At 49.5% G+C, this 22,042-nt stretch overlaps 1 protein-coding gene across 7 annotated transcripts in view; it reads right to left on the bottom strand.

The window, feature by feature from the left end:
• The window catches only part of scn8a (sodium voltage-gated channel alpha subunit 8), a 103,468-nt gene that overhangs the window by 28,576 nt on the left and 52,850 nt on the right, over nucleotides 1-22,042 (bottom strand). For all 7 annotated transcript variants that reach the window (XM_033015660.1, XM_033015658.1, XM_033015659.1 and 4 more), the window contains exons 11-17: nucleotides 11,830-11,962; nucleotides 10,607-10,845; nucleotides 6,667-6,840; nucleotides 5,036-5,392; nucleotides 3,031-3,501; nucleotides 1,574-1,694; nucleotides 210-364 (exon numbers count right to left, since the gene is read on the bottom strand). In XM_033015660.1, coding sequence (XP_032871551.1) covers nucleotides 210-364; nucleotides 1,574-1,694; nucleotides 3,031-3,501; nucleotides 5,036-5,392; nucleotides 6,667-6,840; nucleotides 10,607-10,845; nucleotides 11,830-11,962 — 1,650 coding nt within the window. The remainder of the gene's footprint in view (nucleotides 1-209; nucleotides 365-1,573; nucleotides 1,695-3,030; nucleotides 3,502-5,035; nucleotides 5,393-6,666; nucleotides 6,841-10,606; nucleotides 10,846-11,829; nucleotides 11,963-22,042) is intronic.

Consider the following 22,042-nt stretch of genomic DNA (forward strand, 5'->3'; position numbering starts at 1 on the left):
GAGACACAAAATGCTGGAGTAACTCAGCGGGACAGGCAGCGTCTCTGGAGAGAAGGAATGGGTTGATGTTTCGGGTCGGGACCCTTCTTCAGACAGCTGCCCCGTCCATCAAACACCTTCGGGGGGGGGGGGGAAAGCAAAGCACGTGGGCATGGTGGCGGAAAGGAAACAGAGATGGCGTTCAGCACGAGACCGTCACCAGAACTCACCAGCGCACCGCTACTAAGCAGAATCATAAAAACGATGAAGGTTTCGAACCAGTTGTGCTCCACTATCAAAAAGCAGGTCTTTCGTAGCGTCCACCATGGCCTTCCCCAGCCTTCCTCGATGCTAACCTGGCAGCAGTTAAAGCGAGCCACACAACCTGGAGAGAATACAAACCAGAGGGGCCTTTCAGAGCACTGGGCTGAGTTACTGGCCAATTCATTGGCGGACAGCCACAAAGAAAAAAACGTGTTCATATTGAGACACAACGTGCTGGAGCGACTCAGCGGGACGGGCAGCATCTCTGGAGAGAAGGAATGGGTGACGTTTCAGGTCGAGACCCATCTTCAGACCCATTCCTTCTCTCCATAGATGCTGTCTGACCTGCTGAGTTACTCCATCATTTTCTGTCCATGCTGGGTTTAAACCAGCATCTGCAGTTACATAGAAACATAGAAAATAGGTGCAGGAGTAGGCCATTCGGCCCTTCGAGCCTGCACCGCCATTCAATATGATCATGCCTGATCATCCAACTCAGTATCCCGTACCTGCCTTCTCTCCATACCCCCTGATCCCTTTAGCCACAAGGGCCACATCTAACTCCCTCTTAAATATAGCCAATGAACAGGCCTCAACTACCTTCTGTGGCAGAGAATTCCACAGATTCACCACTCTCTGTGTGTAAAAGTTTCTTCTCATCTCGGTCCTAAAGGATTTCCCCCTTATCCTTAAGCTGTGACCCCTTGTCCCGGACTTCCCCAACATCGGGAACAATCTTCCTGCATCTAGCCTGTCCAACCCCATAAGAATTTTGTACGTTTCTATAAGATCCCCTCTCAATCTCCTAAATTCTAGCGAGTATAGTTCCTTCCCTACACTTGAAGTATCACAATTGAATATAGAAACACAGAAAATAGGTGCAGCAGTAGGCTATTCGGCCCTTCGAGCCAGCACCGCCATTCAATGTGATCATGGCTGATCATCCCCAATCAGTACCCCGTTCCTGCTTTCTCCCCATATCCCTCGATTCCGTTAGCCCCAAGAGCAAAATCTAACTCTCTCTTGAAAGCATCCAGTGAACTGGCCTCCACTGCCTTCTGTGGCAGAGAATTCCACAGATTCACAGCTCTCTGGGAGAAGATGTTTTTCCTCATCTCAGTCCTAAATGGCCTGCCCCTTATTCTTAAACTGTGTGTGTGGCCCCTGGTTCTGGACTCCCCCAACATCGGGAACATGCTTGTGTGTGTGTATTGTGGACACGAGGGAGGATGAGCTAGGCTGCCCTGCAGACAGATTGCAAAATCCATTCCTCCCAGCAGTTGCAATGAAGCTGTCGATGAGTTAGCGAGGTTGTCCATTCTGTGCGTACCATCAGTGAAACAGGCCATAGGGTCCAAGTACTCTTCAGGCTGTTCCACTGGTGGTCCTTCATCCCCTTCAGGCTTTATGTCGATGGTACTTCCTTCCGATGAGCTTGTGTCGTCCAGCTTCTGCAAGGCCAAGAAAGGAACAGATCAACAGCCATTTCACAATGAATGGATGCTGCCACAGACGCTGTTGGCCAGTCAAAGAGTCCCGACCCAAAACGTCGCCTACCCTTGCTCTCCAGAGATGCTGCCGGAGTTACCGCACCATTTTGCACCGGTCATCAACTTAGTTTTGTTCAGTTCAGAGCTACAGCGCAGTAACCGGCCCTTCGGCCCATCGAGTCCGTGCCGACCAGCGATCGCCGCACACGAACGCCATCCTACACTCGACGCACTAGATTGATATCAAGCCAATTAGCCTACAAACCCGCACGTCTTTGGCGTGTGGGAGGAAGCCGGAGCGCCCGGTGAAAACCCACGCAGGTCACGGGGAGAACGTGCAAACTCCGTACAGGCAGCGCCCGTAGTCAGGATGGAACCCGGGTCTCTGGCGCTGTGAGGCGGCAACTCTACCCGCTGCGCCACCGCGCCGCTCTTCCTACCGTTGCAGATGAAAGGATTAAGCTGGAAAGGGCGCGGAGATGACCTCATGACCTTGTGGGAGGGGAGGGGCAGGACAGAGCATCGCCAGGAATAGGTAAACACAGGTGACGGGGTTCTTGATAGGCAGACGGTGGGAAAAAAGCCAAGGATGAAAGGTCATAAGTGATAGGAGCAGAATTAGGCCATTCGGCCCATCAAGTCTACTCCACCATTCAATCATGGCTGATCTATCTCTCTCTCTCCCAACCCCATTCTCCTGCCTTCTCCCCATAACACCCGAGCTAATCAAGAACCTATCAATCTCCACCTTAAATATATCCACTGACTTGTGGCCTCCACCGCCGTCTGTGGCAAAGAATTCCACAGATTCACCACCCTCTGACTAAAGAAATTCCTTCTCAACTTCCAACGTCCTTTAATTCTGAGGCTGCACCCTCTAGTCCTAGACTCTCCCACTAGTGGAAACATCCTCTCCACATCCACTCTATCCAGGCCTTTCACAAAGAAATTCCTCCTCATCTTTCTAAACAAACGCCCTTTAATTCAGAGGCTGTGCCCTCTAGTCCTAGACTCTCCCACTGGGAGAAACGTCCTCTCCACATCCACTCTATCTAGGCCTTTCACAAAGAAATTCCTCCTCATCTTTCTAAACGAACGCCCTCTAATTCAGAGGCTGCGCCCTCTAGTCCTAGACTCTCCCATTGGGAGAAACGTCCTCTCGACATCCAACAAGAGACTGGCGTGGGCCCGGGAAGGTAAACGTTTGCCCAACCCACTGAGTTACTGCAGCATTCGGGGCCCATCTTTGGGGAGAAACCCCAGCGACTGTGCTTCCTCGTCCCCAGGTTCATCCTACCTCCTTGCTGCCGCCGACTTCAGATTCGCTGCTGAAGTCCTCCGTGTTGAGGTTCTCAAAGTCGGACTCGCCCACAGCGATGGGGACCCGGACGGTCAGGTTGGGGTTGTGAATGAAGGAGTTGTGGTCGTCGTCGATGATGTACTTCTCCACGCTGCTGCCGATGCCGCTGGTGGTGCCATTGCCGTTCTTCTGGTAGTCCATCTCGCGGTTGATGTCGGCGCCCATGTGGTTGCCGATGTAGTTCACCTTCTTGTCGATCAGCTCGTCCAGCGGCTTGGCCTCGTCCGCGTCCTTGCTCTTGAAGTGCTTCTGGACAAACTCGTGGCTGTAGATCTTCATGAAGGCGATCCCCTTCTTGATCCGGATGACGGACAGCTGCAGGTTGTTGATCTCGCCGTCGTCGTCCGTTGCCGCCAAGTTGTCCGCGCTGAACGAGCTCAGCAGCAGGGCCAGGAACAGGTTCAGCACCTGCAGAGACAACGGCAATTAGAACGAGAACGGCCACCGGGATCTTTCCAAATCGCCGCAGATAGGACACAAAATTCAGAGGGCTCGGAGACGATTTACGAGGATGTTGCCGGGACTCGACGGTCTGGGCTACAGGGAGAGGTTGGGGCAAAGGGCTGGGTCTCTATTCCATGGAGCGCAGGAGGATGAGGAGTGGATCTTATAGAGGTGTACAAAATCACCAGGGGAATAGATCGGGTAGACAGACGCACAGAGTCTCTTGTACTCGCTAGAATTTAGAAGATTGAGGGGGGATCTTATAGAAACTTATAAAATTCTTAAGGCGTTGGACAGGCTAGATGCAGGAAGATTGTTCCCGATGTTGGGGAAGTCCAGAACAAGGGGTCACACAGTTTATGGATAAGGGGGAAATCTTTTAGGACCGAGATGAGAAAAACATTTTTTTTCACACACAGAGAGTGGTGAATCTGTGGAATTCTCTGCCACAGAAGGTAGTTGAGGCCACAGTTCATTGGCTATATTTAAGAGGGAGTTAGATGTGGCCCTTGTGGCTAAAGGGATCAGGGGGTATGGAGAGAAGGCAGGGATGGGATACTGAGTTGGATGATCAGCCATGGTCATTTTGAATGGCGGTGCAGGCTCGAAGGGCCGAATGGCCTCTACTCCGGCACCTATTTTCCATGTTTCTATGTTTCTCATCCACTCCCGACACACAAGGGGGGCAATGTACAGAGGGGCCGATTAATTTACAAACCCGCACGTCTTAGGGATGTGGGAGGAAACCGGAGCACCCAGAGGTCACGGGGAGAACGTGCAAACTCCACACAGACAGTACCGGAGTCTCTGGCGCTGTAGTTTGCGACTGCTTCAACAAAGAAGCACGGTGGCGCAGCGCCAGAGACCCGGGTTCCATCCTGACCACGGGTGCTGTCTGTACGGAGTTTGCAAGTTCTCCCCGTGCGTTTTCTCCGGGTGCTCCGGTTTCCTCCCACACTTCAAAGACGTACAGGTTTGTCCTATTCCATGGAGAGCAGGAGGATGAGGGGTGATCTTATAGAGGTGTACAAAATCACGAGAGGAATAGATCGCGTAGACACACAGAGTCTCTTGCCCAGAGTAGGGGAATCGAGGACCAGAGGACACGGGTTCAAGGTGAAGGGGAAAAGATTTAATAGGAATCTGAGGGGTAACTTTTCCCACACAGAGGGTGGTGGGTGTACGGAACGAGCTGCCGGAGGAGGTAGTTGAGGCTGGGACCATCCCAACGTTTGAGAAACAGTTAGACAGGTACATGTTCAAGAAGGAACTGCAGATGCTGGAAAATCGAAGGTAGACAAAAGTGCTGGAGAAACTCAGCGGGTGCGGCAGCATCTATGGAGCGAAGGAAATAGGCGACGTTTTGGGACAAAAGTGTGTGTAGGATGGTGCTAGTGTGCGGGGATCGCCGGTCGGCGCGGAACCCGGAGGGCCTGTTTCCGCTGTAGCTCGGAACTAAGATTAACGTTTGACGTTTCTATCGGAGACATGGGCTTACCACAAGATTGCCAATGACCATGACCATCATGAATACGACGAGACACATGCTCTGGCCCGCGACCTCCATGCAGTCCCACATCGTCTCAATCCATTCGCCGCACAGGACGCGGAAGACGATGAGGAAGGAGTGGAAGAAGTCGTGCATGTGCCAGCGCGGCAAGATGCAATCCTTGTTGATCTTACACACACAGTCCTTGTAGCTCTTGCCGAACAGCTGCATGCCCACCACGGCAAAGATGAAGACAATGATCGCCAAGACCAGGGTCAGGTTACCCAGAGCGCCTACAGAGTTGCCGATGATCTTGATCAACATGTTCAGCGTGGGCCACGACTTTGCCAATTTGAAGACTCGCAACTGGAAGACAAGCGGGGGATTCTCGGGTCAACAAACAGGGAGAGCGATTTCAATCAGAAACATCCACAATAGGTGCAGGAGGAGGCCATTCGGCCCTTGGAGCCAGCACCGCCATTCAACATGATCACGGCTGGTCATCCACAATCAGTAGGCCGGCACAAAATGCTGGAGTAACTCAGCGGGACAGGCAGCATCTCTGGAGGGAAGGAATGGGTGACGTTTCGGGTTGAGACCCTTCTTCAGAGTGATGTCTGTCTGAAGAAGGGTCTCGGCCTTTCTTCACTCTGAAGAAGGGTCTCGACCCGAAGCGTCACCCATTCATTCCTTCTCTCCAGAGATGCTGCCTGTCCCGCTGAGTTACTCCAGCATTTTGTGCCTACCGTCGATTTAAACCAGCACCTGCAGTTCTTTCCTACACATCGAAAGTCAGTTCCCTGTTCCTGCTTTCGCCCCATATCCCTTGATTCCGTTAGCCCGAAGAGCTAAATCTAACTCTCTCTACAAAACATCAGGAATCATTAGTGGAAGCTGTGTTCATCCCATTCCCTTCATGTCCTCTCAAAGTAGTTACTGCCAAGACAGTTGTCAAGGTGTAGCATGTATCGTGCCGAATATTAAGTGATAGGAGCAGAATGAGGCCATTCGGCCCATCAAGTCTACTCCGCCATTCAATCATGGCTGAACTATCTCTCCCCCTCATCCCCATTCTCCTGCCTTCTCCCCATAATCCCTGACACCCGTACTAATCACGGCCTGGTTTAGTAACTCGAACGCCCAAGAACAAAGGAGGCTGCAGAGAGTGGTGGGCACTGCCCAGTCCATCACAGGTACTGACCTCTCCGCCATTACAGGAAGCTCTGCCTCAGAGAGGCAGCTGTATAAAATCATGAGAGGAATAGATGCGCAGTCTCTTGCCCAGAGTAGGGGAATCAAGGACCAGAGGACATAGGTTTAAGGTGAAGGGGGAAAGGTTTAATAGGAATCTGAGGGGTAACTTTTCCACACAGAGGGTGGTGGGTGTATGGAATAAGCTGCCGGAGGAGGTAGCTGAGGCTGGGACTATCCCAACTTTTAAGAAACAGTTAGACAGGTACATGGATAGGACAGGTTTGGAGGGATATGGACCAAATGCTGGCAGGTGGGACTAGTGTAGCTGGGACATGTTGGCCGGTGTGGGTAAGTTGGGCCGAAGGGCCTGTTTCCACACTGTATCACTCTGTGACTCTATGACATTGCAAGCCACTCCAAGGAAACATGCAGGAGTTGATAGTTACCAGTCGGAAGGACCTGAGCACCGATAATCCTTCAACATTCGCTAGACCCAGCTCCATCAAACTCAGCGACACGATGAAGCCATCAAAGATGTTCCATCCTTCCTGGAAGTAATAGTATGGGTCCATTGCTATCAACTTCATCACCATTTCGGCTGTGAAGATTGCAGTGAAGACCTGGAAATAAAACCAGCATTAGGATCTTTTTTGACGGACTGATCCACAAGTCAACCTGCAGGCAGGCACAGAGAACACTTGCCCAGGCGGGCACAAGGAACTGCAGCCGCTGGCTTGCCAACAAAGACCCAAAGTGCCGGAGTAACTCACACAGGCCAGGCAGGCAGGCAGCATCTTTGCGGAATGTGGATGGGTGACGTGATGGGTGAATGGGGAGGGAGGGAGGGAAGGAGGGGGGATATGGAGGGGAATGAGGGGGGGGAATGGAGGGGAAGTGAGGAGGAGGGAATAGAAGGGGGAGGGAGGGAATGAAGGGGGGGGGGATAGAAGGAGAGGGATGGTGAATGGAGAGGGAGGGGGGCTGTATGGGGTGGGAGGGGGAATATAGAGGAGGGTCCCCCTCATCGCCCCTCCCCCCCCCCCACCCTGACCATGTGACACAGTGGGGAGGTGATCAACTCTTACACGAATAATATTTACAATACATAACACCCGCCACCATAGTACAAAGTACAACAAATATTCCTATACACCAAATATACTGAATATTAAACAATTATAATGTCACACTCCTTATCCGGGATGCATTCCACCCCCCGCGGTGCCCAGCGTTTCCCGGAAATCCCCCAGGGTGCCCGTGGACAGGGCGCGTTCCCTCTCTAACACCACCCGGGCGTGGACGTAACCCCCGGAAAAGGGGGCGGGCAGCCCTCTTCCGCCTGGCGAGGTGACTCGTGGATGGCCAGCTTGGCCAGGCCCAGGAGCGACACAACCAGGACATCTTTGGCCTTGCCCGCTCCCCTACGCACAGGGCGACCAAAGATGAGGGTGGTGGGTTTGAAGTGCAGCCAGAAGGCAAGGAGCAGCCCCTTTAGAGAATGGAACAGTGGCTGCAGCCTCACGCACCCCATATACACGTGGTACGCAGACTCTTCCAGCCCGCACTGACACACGAGCGTGCTGTGTCCCGCTGAGGGGAGCTGCGCTAGGCAAGTGTGAAATAAAACTGCACCTCATTGTAGCTATCGCTGCATAAATGCCGGCGCTAACTGGGCAACAGGTGCCAAATCCTGACAATATTATATAAGAACATATTGTATTTATAACACATCGCTGCGTGAGATGCTATTGCCGAACAACAGGTGGGCCAGCGGACAGGAAAACTACATCTGCCTCCAAGCAGGAAACGTTGCAAAGGCCACAGAAAGCAAGAGTCATTTTATGCCGCATTTCATTATTAATATCAAGCTTTCGCAGCACCTTTTTCTCCAATACAACAGGCACAAATATTTGCAATCTCTTCCCAAACTCCCCCCCCCCCCCCCCCCACCCCCTCCTCCCCCCCCTACTGGGGCACGCATGCTTGAATATATATAGTCAAGGAAAAAAAAGATTCGAAACCTCGCACTGAAATAGTGTCTTTTACGTCATTTAGAGGGGTTTTTTAGCTCATAGACAGAGAGTCATGGAGTGATACAGTGTGGAAACAGGCCCTTCGGCCCAACATGCCCACATTGGCCAACCTGTCCCATCTATACTAATCCCACCAGCCCGCGTTTGGTCCATATCCCTCCAAACCTGTCCTATCCATGTACCTGTCTAACTGTTTCTTAAGGTAGACAAAAGTGCTGGAGAAACTCAGCGGGTGCAGCAGCATCTATGGAGCAAAGGAAATAGGCAACGTTTCGGGCCGAAACCCTTCTTCAGACTCCGAAACGTTGCCTATTTCCTTCGCTCCATAGTTGCTGCTGCACCCGCTGAGTTTCTCCAGCACTTCTGTGTACCTTCCATTTTCCAGCATCTGCAGTTCCTTCTTAAACATAACTTTCATAACTCCCAGCCTCAACTACCTCCTCTGGCAGCTCGTTCCATACACCCACCACCATTTGTGTGCAAAAATTACCCCTCAGATTTCCTATGAAATCTTACCCCCTTCACCTTAAACCTGTGTCCCCTGGTCCTCGATTCCCCTACTCTGGGCAAGAGACTCTGCGCATCTACCCGATCTATTCCTCTCATGATTTTGTACAGCTGCCTTTCTGAGGCAGAGCTTCATGTGATGGTGGGGATTCCCCTCCTCTGGGCAAGAGTTGTTGTGATGCTTACTTCCTTCACATTATTTAAACTGACCTGTTCCATTCACGAGGCTAATTTAGCCTCTGTCGAGAATCGTGGACCTGTTGGTCTCACCTATCTTGAGGCACTTCAATCTGACCTTGTTCCCAATGCTTCCAGCCAGCACTTCATTCCAACTGATCATTGGCCCACAATTTGATGGCTGCCTGCTAAACGCTACTAGGAACTTGGACACCATAACTGCAAAAAAACCCTGTTTTTCTCTTTCAAGTAACTCAGCAGATCAGGCAGCATCTCTAGAGAGAAGCAATTGGTGACATTTCGGGTTGTCTGAGGTAAGAGCTCGACCCTGAAACGTCATCCATCCCTTCTCTCCAGAGATGCTGCCTGTCCCGCTGAGTTACTCCAGCTTTTTGTGTCTATCTTCTAGGAATATCTACTGTCACGATCAATTTATTTATTTATTCTTTCATCTATTTATCTAGGTATTTAATATATGTGAATGTGGCTATATGTGTATGTACATATGTATATATCTCCTTTTGGACAGTTTCACAGAGTGCTGGAGTAACTCAGCGGGTCAGGCAGCATCTGTGGAGAACCTGGATAGGTGACGTTTCACAGAGTGCTGGAGTAACTCAGCGGGTCAGGCAGCATCTGTGGGGAACATGGATAGGTGACGTTTCACAGAGTGCTGGAGTAACTCAGCGGGTCAGGCAGCATCTGTGGAGAACATGGATAGGTGACGTTTCACAGAGTGCTAGAGTAACTCAGCGGGTCAGGCAGCATCTGTGGAGAACATGGATAGGTGACGTTTCACAGAGTGCTGGAGTAACTCAGCGGGTCAGGCAGCATCTGTGGAGAACATGGATAGGTGACGTTTCACAGAGTGCTGGAGTAACTCAGCGGGTCAGGCAGCATCTGTGGGGAACATGGATAGGTGACGTTTCACAGAGTGCTGGAGTAACTCAGCGGGTCAGGCAGTATCTGTGGAGAACATGGATAGGTGACGTTCCATGCCAGGACCTGCTAAGTTACTCCAGCAATTTGTATCTTTTTTATCCCGGTAAGCCGGCACCTGCAGTTCCTTGCACCTGCATCTTCCTCTTTCACAAGATGTCTTTTAACAGGGAAAAAGATGGTGGAAAGGTGAACCCACTCATTCCTGGGATCAGCCATGATCCCATGGCGGGGTAGACTTGATGGGCCGAATGGTCTAACTTGATAATCGTTACTTTTTTGCATATCTTTCATCCATTTGTTCCACATCACCGTCTATATCTCTCGTTTCCCTCTCCCCGTGACTCTCAGTCTGAAGAAGGGTCTCGACCCGAAACGTCACCCATTCCTTCTCTCCAGAGATGCTGCCCGTCCCGCTGAGTTACTCCAGCGTTTTGTGTCGATACTTTCAAGAGAGAGCTAGATAGGGCTCTTAAAGTCAGGGGATATGGGGGAGAAGGCAGGAACGGGATGGTCAGACATGATCACATTGAATGGTGGTGCTGGCTCGAAGGGCCGAATGGCCTACTCCTGCACCTATTGTCTATCTAGGATTTAATAAAGTTGGGTGGAGGGAAAAAGGAAGTTTTACTTGAAGACCCTGGGAAATGCATGTGAACAACACTCTGTTGACACCCGCAAAGAAATTATCAAATCTCTTCTTAAACAGAAGTGAAATCGTGAGCCTTACCAGGTTGCCCACGAACAAAACATGTTCAAATTGTTCCGTCATTGGGTAGTGTTCCATCGCCATGAAGAGGGTGTTGAGTCCGATACAAATGGTGATCGTTAAGTCCACAAATGGGTCAAATACAAATAGGTGGAGATGGTGTTTGAGCTTCAACCAATTGGGGGAACATTCCCAGATCAGAAACATGTTAGAAAACTTATACCAGCAGGGAGGGCATTTCCTTTGAGACTCTTCCAGTTCTGAAACCACAAAGAATAGAGGTCTTGGCAAAGCGGTTGCAATTGTACGCAACGTATTAAGTTTATTGGCCAAGTATTCACATACAAGGAATTTGCCTTGGTGCTCGGCCCACAAGGGACAGCATGACATACAGTGACAGTTACGAGTGACTCAGAAAACACTAAACATTAATAATAATGAAACATTAATGATAAAACACCATTGATCAAGCATGTGAACCAACAAAATACCAGATCAAAGGGAGGCTACAGATTTTTTCACACAGAGAGTGGTGAATCTGTGGAATTCTCTGCCACAGAAGGTAGTTGAGGCCACAGTTCATTGGCTATATTTAAGAGGGAGTTAGATGTGGCCCTTGTGGCTAAAGGGATCAGGGGGTATGGAGAGAAGGCAGGTACAGGATACTGAGTTGGATGATCAGCCATGATCATATTGAATGGTGGTGCAGGCTCGAAGGGCCAAATGGCATACTCCTGCACCTATTTTCTATGTTTCTATGTTTTGGCTGTTGAGTAGAACAACTACTCGTGGATAAAAACTGTTTTTATGTCTGGCTGTGGCAGCTTTGACAGTCCGGAGTCGCCTTCCAGAAGGAAGTGATTCAAAGAGTTTGTGGCCACGGTGAGAGGGGCCAGAGATGATCTTGCCCGCTCGCTTCCTGGCCCTTGCAGTGTACATTTCATCAATGGAGGGAACGGAGTGATGCCTCCCTGATCATTACGCCAGGGTGAAACGCAATAACTAGGACAGGATCCATCGATAGGGAGAATGTACAGTGTCTTTAAATTAAAAGCGAAATTAAGTTGGACGGCCAAATGAAGTTCTATCGTATCGTATCGAGTCACATCGTTGGAATGTCAAGAAGGAGAGAAGGTTAGGTTTAAGGTGGGAGCTGTTTCTCGATACCTGAACCCGTACGGACATTTCTAACCCCTGAGAAACGCACCCACCGAAACCCGCATGGAAACATGCGTCCGACATACCTTCCAGTGTGTTGGTCAGAACACTCAACACGCTGTTCGCACGATCTTTCCTCCCGAACGATGCGTTCAACTGGTCCATGGACACCAGGAGGGAGCCCGACAGTTTCTTTTTGCTCTCTATTTCAGTGATCGGCTGCAAGTAGTGAAATCAAAATTAGTACAGTGGCGACCATAGTGTTTCAGGTGAAGTATGGCAGCGGGCAGCTTGCATGCTTCATCCATGGATTAGCGGGTGAGAAGAGGAAAGGGGTGAAAAAAGAATCTGTTCAACGCGGCATTTAGCAACCATCGAGGAGAGCATCCTGCACTAGCCTGGCTAAGTACTTCAACTTACGTCTAACGGCGTTACGTTTTACAGAAGCACGCTGAATAATCCGTGTATTGTGCTTGGGCCCGCTCAATGGCGGAACACCTGGCCAGCGACTGATAAAAAGCCAATTCACCTACAAACCCGCACGTCTTTGGAGTGTGGAAGGGAACCAAAGCACCCGGAGAAAACCCACGCAGGTCACGGGGAGAACGTGCAAACTCCGTACAGGCACTGCCCGTAGTCGGGATGGAACCCGGGATTACTCCACGCACTCTCTTCCCCCATCGGAGGTCAGATTCCCAGTTGCGTCACTGAGGGCACATTCCCTCCCAACCTTTCATCAGTTCATAATCCGCAGGAGCAAAATTAGGCCATTCGGCCCATCGAGTCGAAGATTGCAATCAACTCCGCCATTCAATCATGGCTGATCTATCTCCCCCTCATTAAAGAGTCACAGAGTGATACAGCGTGGAAATAGGCCCTTCGGCCCAACTTGCCCACACCAGCCAACATGTCCCATCTACACTAGTCCCACCTGCCCGCGTTTGGTCCATATCCCTCCAAACCTGTCCTATCCATGTACCTGTCTGTTTCTTAAACGTTGGGATAGTCCCAGCCTCAACTACCTCCTCTGGCAACTTGTTCCATACACCCACCACCCTTTGTGTGAAAAAGTTACCCCTCAGATTCCTATTAAATCTTTTCCCCCTTCACCTTAAACCTGTGTCCTCTGGTCCTCGATTCCCCTACTCTGGGCAAGAGACTCTGTGCATCTACCCGATCTATTCCTCTCATGATTTTGTACAGCTGACTTTCTGAGGCAGAGCTTCCTGTGATGGTGGGGATTCCCCTCCTCTGGGCAAGAGTTGTTGTGATGCTTACTTCCCTCACATTATTTAGACTGACCTGTTCCATTCACGAGGCTAATTTAGCCTCTGTCAAGCAAGCGCTGTAAGGCAGCAACTCTGCGCCACCGTGCCGACCCATATATGGAGCAGAACTTCCCAGTTTCCAGAGCTCTTAGATGGATAGTTTGAAATTCGCAGAGAGAACACGACCTCTTTCCTAAGAGCAGACATTTCCATCATCGTCACCTGGCAGCATCCTTCTGTGCTTCCACCACCTCCTTTACATAAATGAATCCTCCAACCTACCCTGTGGTAGGCATTGCACTTCTCCTCTGGAACTGCTATGCGACAATACAGAGAACATATATTCTGCACTCTGGAGTTTTTCTCTTTGGTCTAACTGATGTACTTGTGTTAGGCTTGATTGAATTCATGTTTAGTATTGATTCATGAGCAGAATGAGGCCATTTGGCCCATCAAGTCTACTCTGCCATTCTATCATGATCTATCTCCCCCTCCCAATACCATTCTCCGGCCTTCTCCCCATAACCCCTGACGCCCGATTGAGTTGATTGGAAAGATACAGCGTGGAAACAGGCCCTTCGGCCCACTGAGTCCATGCTGACCAGCGATCACCCGTTCTCACACCAGTTCTGTGTTATCCCACTTTCTCATCCGCTCCCTACACACCAGGGGGCAATTTACAGAGGGCCGAATAGTCCCCGTTACTCCCCAGTAATTCCGGGATTGTATAGCCTACGTTTGGCACGCGGGACAAGGCCATTTTCTTCCCTTGTAACCGTGGTGGCGCAGCGGTAGAGTTGCTGCCTCACAGCGCCGGAGACCCGGGGTCCATCCTGACCACGGGCGCGGTCTGTACGGAGTTTGTACCTTCTCCACGTGACGTTTCACCGAGATCTTCGAGTTTCCTCCCACACTCCAAAGACATGCGGGTTTGTAGGTTAATTGGCTTGGGGTAAAGTGTAAAACTGTCCCTAGTGTGTGTGTGTGTGTGTGTGTGTGTGCGCACAGGACAGTATTAGTGTGCGGGGATCGCTGGTCGGCACGGGCTCGGTGGGCCGAAGGGCCTGTTTCTGCATTGCATCTTCAAAGCTGCAGTATATTAAAATATCCCATCTTCAGCGGCACGATTGTTGTTGTCCTGGTTCTGGTAGTGACACCAAATGTGAAGGGGAATGATTGTGCCAGTGCGTTTCTGCTGACTGGGTAGCAGAATCGGCTTCAAGTGATTCACTTTCTCTCTGCCTCTCGCTCCGTGGGGAGAAAGGAAGAAGACAGATGCATTGGGGTTCCTGCCAAGCACCATTGTTAAGGCGTCACTCGTGTCATCAGCCCGTCCCAGCGTTAACAAAATGCGCTGGTCCCGCAGACTGTCGTGCAAAGATACCTCGCCGATTTTCATGCGACCCCAATTTCATGGCGTCCCCATCCTGTCGCATTAAAAACGGATAAATGATTGCAACCTTTTCATTTCCGATACCGTGCTCCTGTTAATCATGTCCCATCTTCCTCTCGGCTTGCAATTCGAGTGGCTGTTCCTTTTGGTTCGAGACAGGTTTATAGCTCGAACGTCTATACTGCTTTGCAAGTTCCTGGAGTGGAAATAACTCCTCTAAGGACGTGCATGCAGGTCAATGTTCTTCAGAGATAGGCCATAGAACAGTACAGCATGGGAACAGGCCCTTCGGCCCACAATGTCCGTGCTGAACGTGATGCCAAGTTAAACTGATCTCCTCTGCCTACACGTGATCCATATCCCTCCATTCCCTGCATATCCACGCTCCTATCTAACCGCCTCTTAAACACCACTATGGCATCTGCCTCCACCACCACCCCTAGCAGCGCGTTCCAGGCACCCGCCACCCTCTGTGTAAAAAAAACCTGCCCCACACATCTCCTTTAAACTTTCTCCCTCTCACCTTAAAGCTGCGCCCTCTAGTGTTGGACATCTCCACCCTGGGGAAAAGGTTGTGACTGTCTACCCTATCTATGCCTCTCATAATGTTATACACTTCTATCAGGTCCCCCCTCAACCTCTGACGTTCCAGAGAAAACAATCCAAGTCTGTCCAACCTCTCCCTGTAGCTGAAACCCTCTAATTCAGGCAGCGTTCTGGTAAACCTCCTCTGCCAGGCGTGAACATCCCAACCTACCAGTTCCCTGACTTCTACAAGTCCTAACGCACCATCAGCCTGAAGAAGGGTCTCGACCCGAAACATCACCCCTTCCTTCTCGCCAGAGATGCTGCCTGTCCCGCTGAGTTACTCCAGCATTTTGTGTCTACCTTCAGTTCTAACCCATCGATCTACTCAGGCCTCTGATGTAGGCCCGAAGCTCCAATACATCCCCATTTCAGCACCCATTTGCCTCTCTACGTACACAACTTGTCCCAGGTATGTACGATCATGACATCTGTCCAACCTTGGAGCTGAAACCTTCTAATCCAGACAACATTCTGGGTAAACCTATAATGTAGCTGCCCTGCATCAAAGAGGTAGAACCATACCTCTGTTACTGAGCATTTTGTATGAAAATACAAATAAATGGCAACTACCTTCAGTCAGAGTATTGAGTATAGAAGTTGGGAGGTCATATTGCAGTCGTATAAGACCGCATTTAGAATATCGAAGGTACACAAAATTGCTGGGGAAACTCAGCGGGTGCAGCAGCATCTATGGAGCGAAGGAAATAGGCAACGTTTCGGGCCGAAACCCTTCTTCAGACTGATGGGGGGTGGGAGAAGGAAGGAAAAGGGGAGGAGGAGGAGGAGCCCGAGGGCGGGCGGATGGGAGGGTGGGAAGAGACAGCTAGAGGGTTAAGGAAGGGGAGGAGACAGCAAGGGCTAGCAAAATTGGGAGAATTCAATGTTAATGCCATCTGGACGCAAGGTCCCCAGACGGAATATGAGGTGCTGTTCCTCCAATTTCCGCTGTTGCTCACTCTGGCAATGGAGGAGACCCAGGACAGAGAGGTCGGATTGGGAATGGAAGGGGGAGTTGAAGTGCTGAGCCACCGGGAGTTCAGGTAGGTTATTGCGGACTGAGCGGAGTCTATTGTGTTCCTGTAGAATATTGTGTTCAGTTCTGGGCACCATGTTATAGGAAAGATGATGTCAAGCTTGAAAGGGTCCAGGAAAGGGTCCAGAAAAGATTTACGAGGATGTTGCCAGGACTAGAGGGTGCGAGCTACAGGGAGAGGTTGAGCAGGCTGGGACTCTATTCCTTGGAGCACAGGAGGATGAGGGGTGATCTTATAGAGGTGTATAAAATCATGAGAGGAATAGATCGGGTAGATGCACAGAATTTCTTACCTAGAGTAGGGGAATCGAGGACCAGAGGACATAGGTTCAAAGTGAAGGGGAAAAGATTTAATAGGAATCTGAGCGATAACTTTTTCACACAAAGGGTGGTGGGTGTATGGAACGAGCTGCCAGAGGAGGTAGTTGAGGCTGGGAGTATCCCATCGTTTAAGAAACAGTTAGACAGGTACATGGATAGGACAGGTTTGGAGGGATATGGGCCAAACGCAGGCAGGTGGGACTAGTGTAGATGGGACATGTTGGCTGGTGTGGGCAAGTTGGGCCGAAGGGCCTATTTCCACGCTGTATCACTCTGTGACTCTTTAATGAGGGGGAGATAGATCAGCCATGATTGAATGGCGGAGTTGATTGCAATCTTCGACTCGATGGGCCGAATGGCCTAATTTTGCTCCTGCGGATTATGAACTGAATCACATCTGTGACTCGATGACTTCACTTATAAATGACCTTGTGAGGTGAAGAAACTTCTTCCTGCACTGGATAAGCAGAGCAAAGTTTAGGAACCTGCCACCGACTCTCCTATTTCTTGTGACACATTGTTATTCACCACAACTCCCTGGTCAGCACTTCTGCACAGCTGGTGGGCATCATGTTACTTGCCCATTTAGTTTAGTTTAGTTTACTTTGGAGGTACAGTGCGGAAACAGGCCCTTCGGCCCACCGAGTCCGCACCGACCAGCGATCACCCCACACACCAACACTATCCTACACACACACACACACACGAGGGACAATTTACATTTACACCAAGCCAATTAACCTACAAACCCGCACGTCTTTGGAGTGTGGGAGGACACCGGAGCACCCGGAGAAAACCCACGCAAGTCACTGGGAGAGCGTACAAACTCCGTACAGACAGCGCCCGTAGTCAGGATGGAACCCGGGTCTCAGGCGCTGTGAGGCAGCAACTCTACTGCCCAAGGTGGAAAAGGAAATAATGTCATCCACGTTGACAGCTAGCTATACCTCGACACGCTTGCCCAAATGCCTGCTCCACACTCCTGAAGTTGCAGTTGAATGGGCACTGCTAATACTTCACACAATCATCATTCGATTCCCCTCAGGCCCTCAGCCGCTAGTTTACCAAACGCACCACAGTTTCACTCATTGAAAACTCCATTTCTCAGCAAGATCCAACAGCAAGCAGTAATCAAAGGGACCACTACCATGTGAGGTCAAGTGCACGCAGCAGTTCCAGGGGAGATCAGAGGACTCTCCCCATAGAACAGAACTGCGGCCTCCCTTCCGATTTATGTCCACGCTTCTCCTCGCATTTGATTATTCAACGATTTTAACAAAATACATTAAAAAATTCTCAATGACTCAACCCCCTCCTATTTTCCTGGCTCTATTTTGCCAAGACGAGTAAAAATCAGGCACCAAGACAACATCAACGTTGCTTCAATCAACCACAACAAAGGCCACGTGCATCAGATCACATCGCTCAGGAATAGGTCAGAGCATTTGGCACACTATGAATTCCCCTTTGGAAAGCGGAAACCATTAGGCAGACAAACGTGGTGGCCATTTTGAACAAACGTGGTGGCCATTTTGAACAAACGTGGTGGCCATTTTGAACAAACGTGGTGGCCATTTTGAACAAAGGTGGTGGCCATTTTGAACAAACGTGGTGGCCATTTTGAACAAAGGTGGTGGCCATTTTGAACAAAGGTGGTGGCCATTTTGAACAAAGGTGGTGGCCATTTTGAACAAACGTGGTGGCCATTTTGAACAGACGTGGTAGCCATTTTGCACAAAGCAATATCCCACAAACAGCAAATGAGATGAAGGAGTGTTGCTCGAGACCCTGGATGAATCCCCTGCTCTGCTTTAAAAAGCAGCAAGGATTCTTAACATCCTTCGTGCAGGTGGGACTTTCTTATGTCTTATCCAAAGCATAGAATCCTGATCCAATTTAGACACTCCTGTAAACCACTACCACGTCATCCTAGCTAACATTTTTGGACTTAATAGGCAACTGAACTCCAGCAAAATATGAGGAAGTGTCTTGGGACAGAATAGATTGACTTGATGTGTCGGAAGGAACTGCAGATGCTGGTTTAAACCAAAGATAGACACAAAATGCTGGAGTAACAGCGGGTCAGGCAGCATCTCTGGAGAGAAGGAATGGATGACGTTTTGGACATAGATCCGTCTGAAGAAGGGTCTCGACCCGAAACGTCACCCATTCCTTCGCTCCAGAGATGTGGCCCGTCCCGCTGAGTTACTCCAGCATTTAGTGTCCATCTTAGATTGACTTGATGGTTCAGTTTCCCTCCATCGCAATCCCATGGAGGAACCATCGAGCTCTCCAGTTAGGCTGAAGGGATTAGGAAGATAACATGAGGTTCTTGAGATGCACCCACACCATCGAGGTATTTACCCCTCTGGTACTGCGTTTGGCCAGATCAGGCCTAGTGGTTGGTGGCTTCGCCACTTCTCCAAGGGGGGGGGGGGGGGGGGGGGGGGGGGGGGGGGGGATGAGGGAACAAGGAAGGAAATTATTCTGAAGGACATTCGATATTTGCATTCTCACGAGCAGTTAGGGCAGATATCGGCATGGAACGGGAGGCCTCCCTTCTGGAAAGAGAAGGGACCAGAGAACGGAAAACCAAGTGAAAGGTGAAAGAATCGTAACGAGGAAAAAGACGACAGGATAAAATGCAACACGACAGCCAAGAACTTTCCACTGAGAGCATTCGCGAGAACAGATTCATGCAAATACCGACAGAACGTGAGACTCGCGCAACATGACGGGCGATTACCTTCACCATCAAAGCTACGAAAACACCTTCACTGATACAGGTGGAACCCAAAAATGTTTAACACGACCAATATTTGAACAGAGAGAATGCATTAAGCGGTGAAAAATATTTAAGGATAGAAATCGGCCATTTTCTTTCAACTAGGCCAAAGGCTTCACAATCAAGTCGTGTTTGCCAAAAAGCAAAGATGATTTGAGGTAAACTTCGCCTCACAATGAAAGACCATGTCACACCCTTTTACAGCATAATTGTTGCCTTGTACGAAAACGAATTTGATGTGCTTTTTAAAAAATAATTAATTTTCAAAAAATAATATTTTGAAAAGCAAGTTTTAAGATGGGTATACTTGGCCGGAAGATATCCTCAGAGGTCTTTCCACTAGGTTTGGGTTTTTATAAAGTCACCAACGTACATGCCTTTTTCCCCCGCACTTGCAGTGGAGAGTAAGGTAATCTCTGAGGATATTTTTTTTTTCCGAGCCCATCTCCGATTAAAAAAAAAGATCTAAATAGCGAGGTATGAAACACTTTTGGTATCTCTGCATCAGTATGGAACATTGAGGCTAGCAAGGTAAGCTGTCTACATCCTCAGTCTCTCTCCCCCCCCCCCCCTCCCCCCACCCCCCTCACCATCACCTACAGTGCAAGGCATTGTTAACATTTTACACCTAGCTATTGACAAGACTTCCCAGTGAAATTGCCAATTGGGATAAATACACACTTGCAGAAAGAGGCCTTATCAACATAGGCTGGATTCAAATCCAGGTTCCAGATGTGGAGATTTTACTATCCTCTGTTTATCCACTGCCCAAAAGAATTCCCCCCCCTCCATTTCAACTTGCTCCCCAATAATTTAGCTTTTCGCAATTTGGTGATAATGTGCACATCGGGTTGGTTAAATGGTTACCGTGCACAGATTGCAGTCTGTGGTCTGTTGCCTTTGGAGCAACAAATGTCTCAGCTGGATTGCTGGCCCTTTCTTTTATAAATGTATGCCGCGTCTACGCTTCCAGTCACGAGAGGGCGACATCTTTGTGCCGGGTCTCCTGAGTTTAGCTGGTTAAACTCAGCTCACGTTCGTCCCCCCCCCCCAGCTCAGACCCATGTTTTTAGTCCGCTGCCAGAGGGGGGAGCAGTCGTTGGCAATGTAAATGATTGGATTCTGATCTCCAACGATCCAAACCGCCGTCTGGTTTTCGTGAACCAAAGTGCGCTATTTGGAGCCATTTACAACACGTTTTTGTCGCCCAGTGAGATGACATCACATGCTTTATGTCAGGGGAGGGGGGGGGGGACGATCTCTGCTTTGTGGCATTTGAGATGTTGTCCATTCAAGGGATTAAGTCATCCATTCGAAGAAGGCCGTAAACCAACTTCTCAGGCCTAGGTGCCAGCTGCAATGAACAACAACTTAATGCAAGCAGATCTTTCAAATGATCCCAGTGGGAACATTTTTTTTGTGTGAAAAAAGGCAACTTATTTTTGACAATTGTGCTTTTAAATTTCCATCCACACTAAGTTGGACTCAGCACTTGGGTCAAAGTGATCGGAACACAGAAAGTCAACTTCCTGTGTTTCGAACTGGCGTTGTAAAAGTCCAAGTGCCAAAAACTTGGAGCACACACATGTACTTCAAGCCTGGCTAGAATACTAAATGGAAATGATTTCATTGAACAATCAGCTAGCTTAACCAGCCAGGGTTTAAGCCCTGGTCTTTAAATTATGCTGCAAGTTACAAGAATACAAATGCTCTCTCTAGATTTTTTTCCCCAGCCCCTAAACTCCAATCTAACCACAGCTTCAGAGAAGTGACTGATATCTCTGCTTAAGCGACAGAGAGAGAGACTCAAAGGTGAACATTTGTCTAATGGCATCCAACAGCATAATTTCGATTGATCAGCATAGAACAATGATCAGCGTTAAATAAAATGGACTGATCAGATGTCTCCAACAGTCTTCTAAGTCTTGGTGCTTCTCAATCCTTGCTTCAGAGAGACCTGGTGAACATACTGTGCAAAGCCAACATCGGTCAGAGCAAGTGCAAGCTCATGCATTTTGCCAAATGTGATTAACGAGACAGTATCCTTCGTCATAGCCATTGGGCCAAATAAACCGTACGTCACGCACGTGACTAAAATCGGGGAACGCTCCAAAAATGAGCAACACTGGCTCCGAAGGAAGAAACTACGATTCTGTGCAGGAAGGAACTGCAGATGCTGGTTTAAACCGAAGATGGACATCAAAAGGCTGGAGTAACTCAGGCAGATCTCCGGAGGGAAGGAATGGGCGACGTTTCAGAAGGGTCTCGACCCGAGACCTCACCCGTTCCTTCTCCCCAGAGATGCGGCCTGTCCCGCCCAGTTACTCCAGCGTTTTTGTGTCAAGCTGCCATCGTGATTAGTGTTCTTTGGCATTCTCTCTTTGGTTGTAAAATATATTTCTGTTTCTATTCTGCCAGCGTTGATTACATCGAAGGAGAGCTTCGATGAAAATGTGCAAATCGAGTTTGTGAAAGGGTTAATGTGCAGACTGCAGTCGCTGGCACTTTGTCATGAATGCAACGAATATTTCAGCTGCAGTGCTGGGCCTTCCTTTTATAAATGCCTGCCGCATCTATTGGGACCATCTTTGTACTGGTTATCAACTATCCACAAACAGAATTGCTTGGCCCTTCTTTTGGGAGAAGGGTATAAATAGTTTGCACGGCTCAATCTCTCGGTCAGCCCATGTTAACGATCATGTTACTGAGCAAGGTAACATCTTTGCATGGGTTCTCCTCTTGCAAACAACAGCCTACCTACACAATGGCCGTTTGGCACTCGGCAGTGTGTTCACACAGTGGGCGTATGGAACGAGCTGGAAGATAGACCCAAAATTCAGAGGACTCAGAGAAGATTTACGAGGATGTTGCCAGGACTAGAGGGTGTGAGCTACAGGGAGAGGTTGAGCAG

The sequence above is a fragment of the Amblyraja radiata genome, chromosome 46, assembly GCF_010909765.2.
Source record: "Amblyraja radiata isolate CabotCenter1 chromosome 46, sAmbRad1.1.pri, whole genome shotgun sequence".
Taxonomy (NCBI): Eukaryota; Metazoa; Chordata; class Chondrichthyes; order Rajiformes; family Rajidae; genus Amblyraja; species Amblyraja radiata.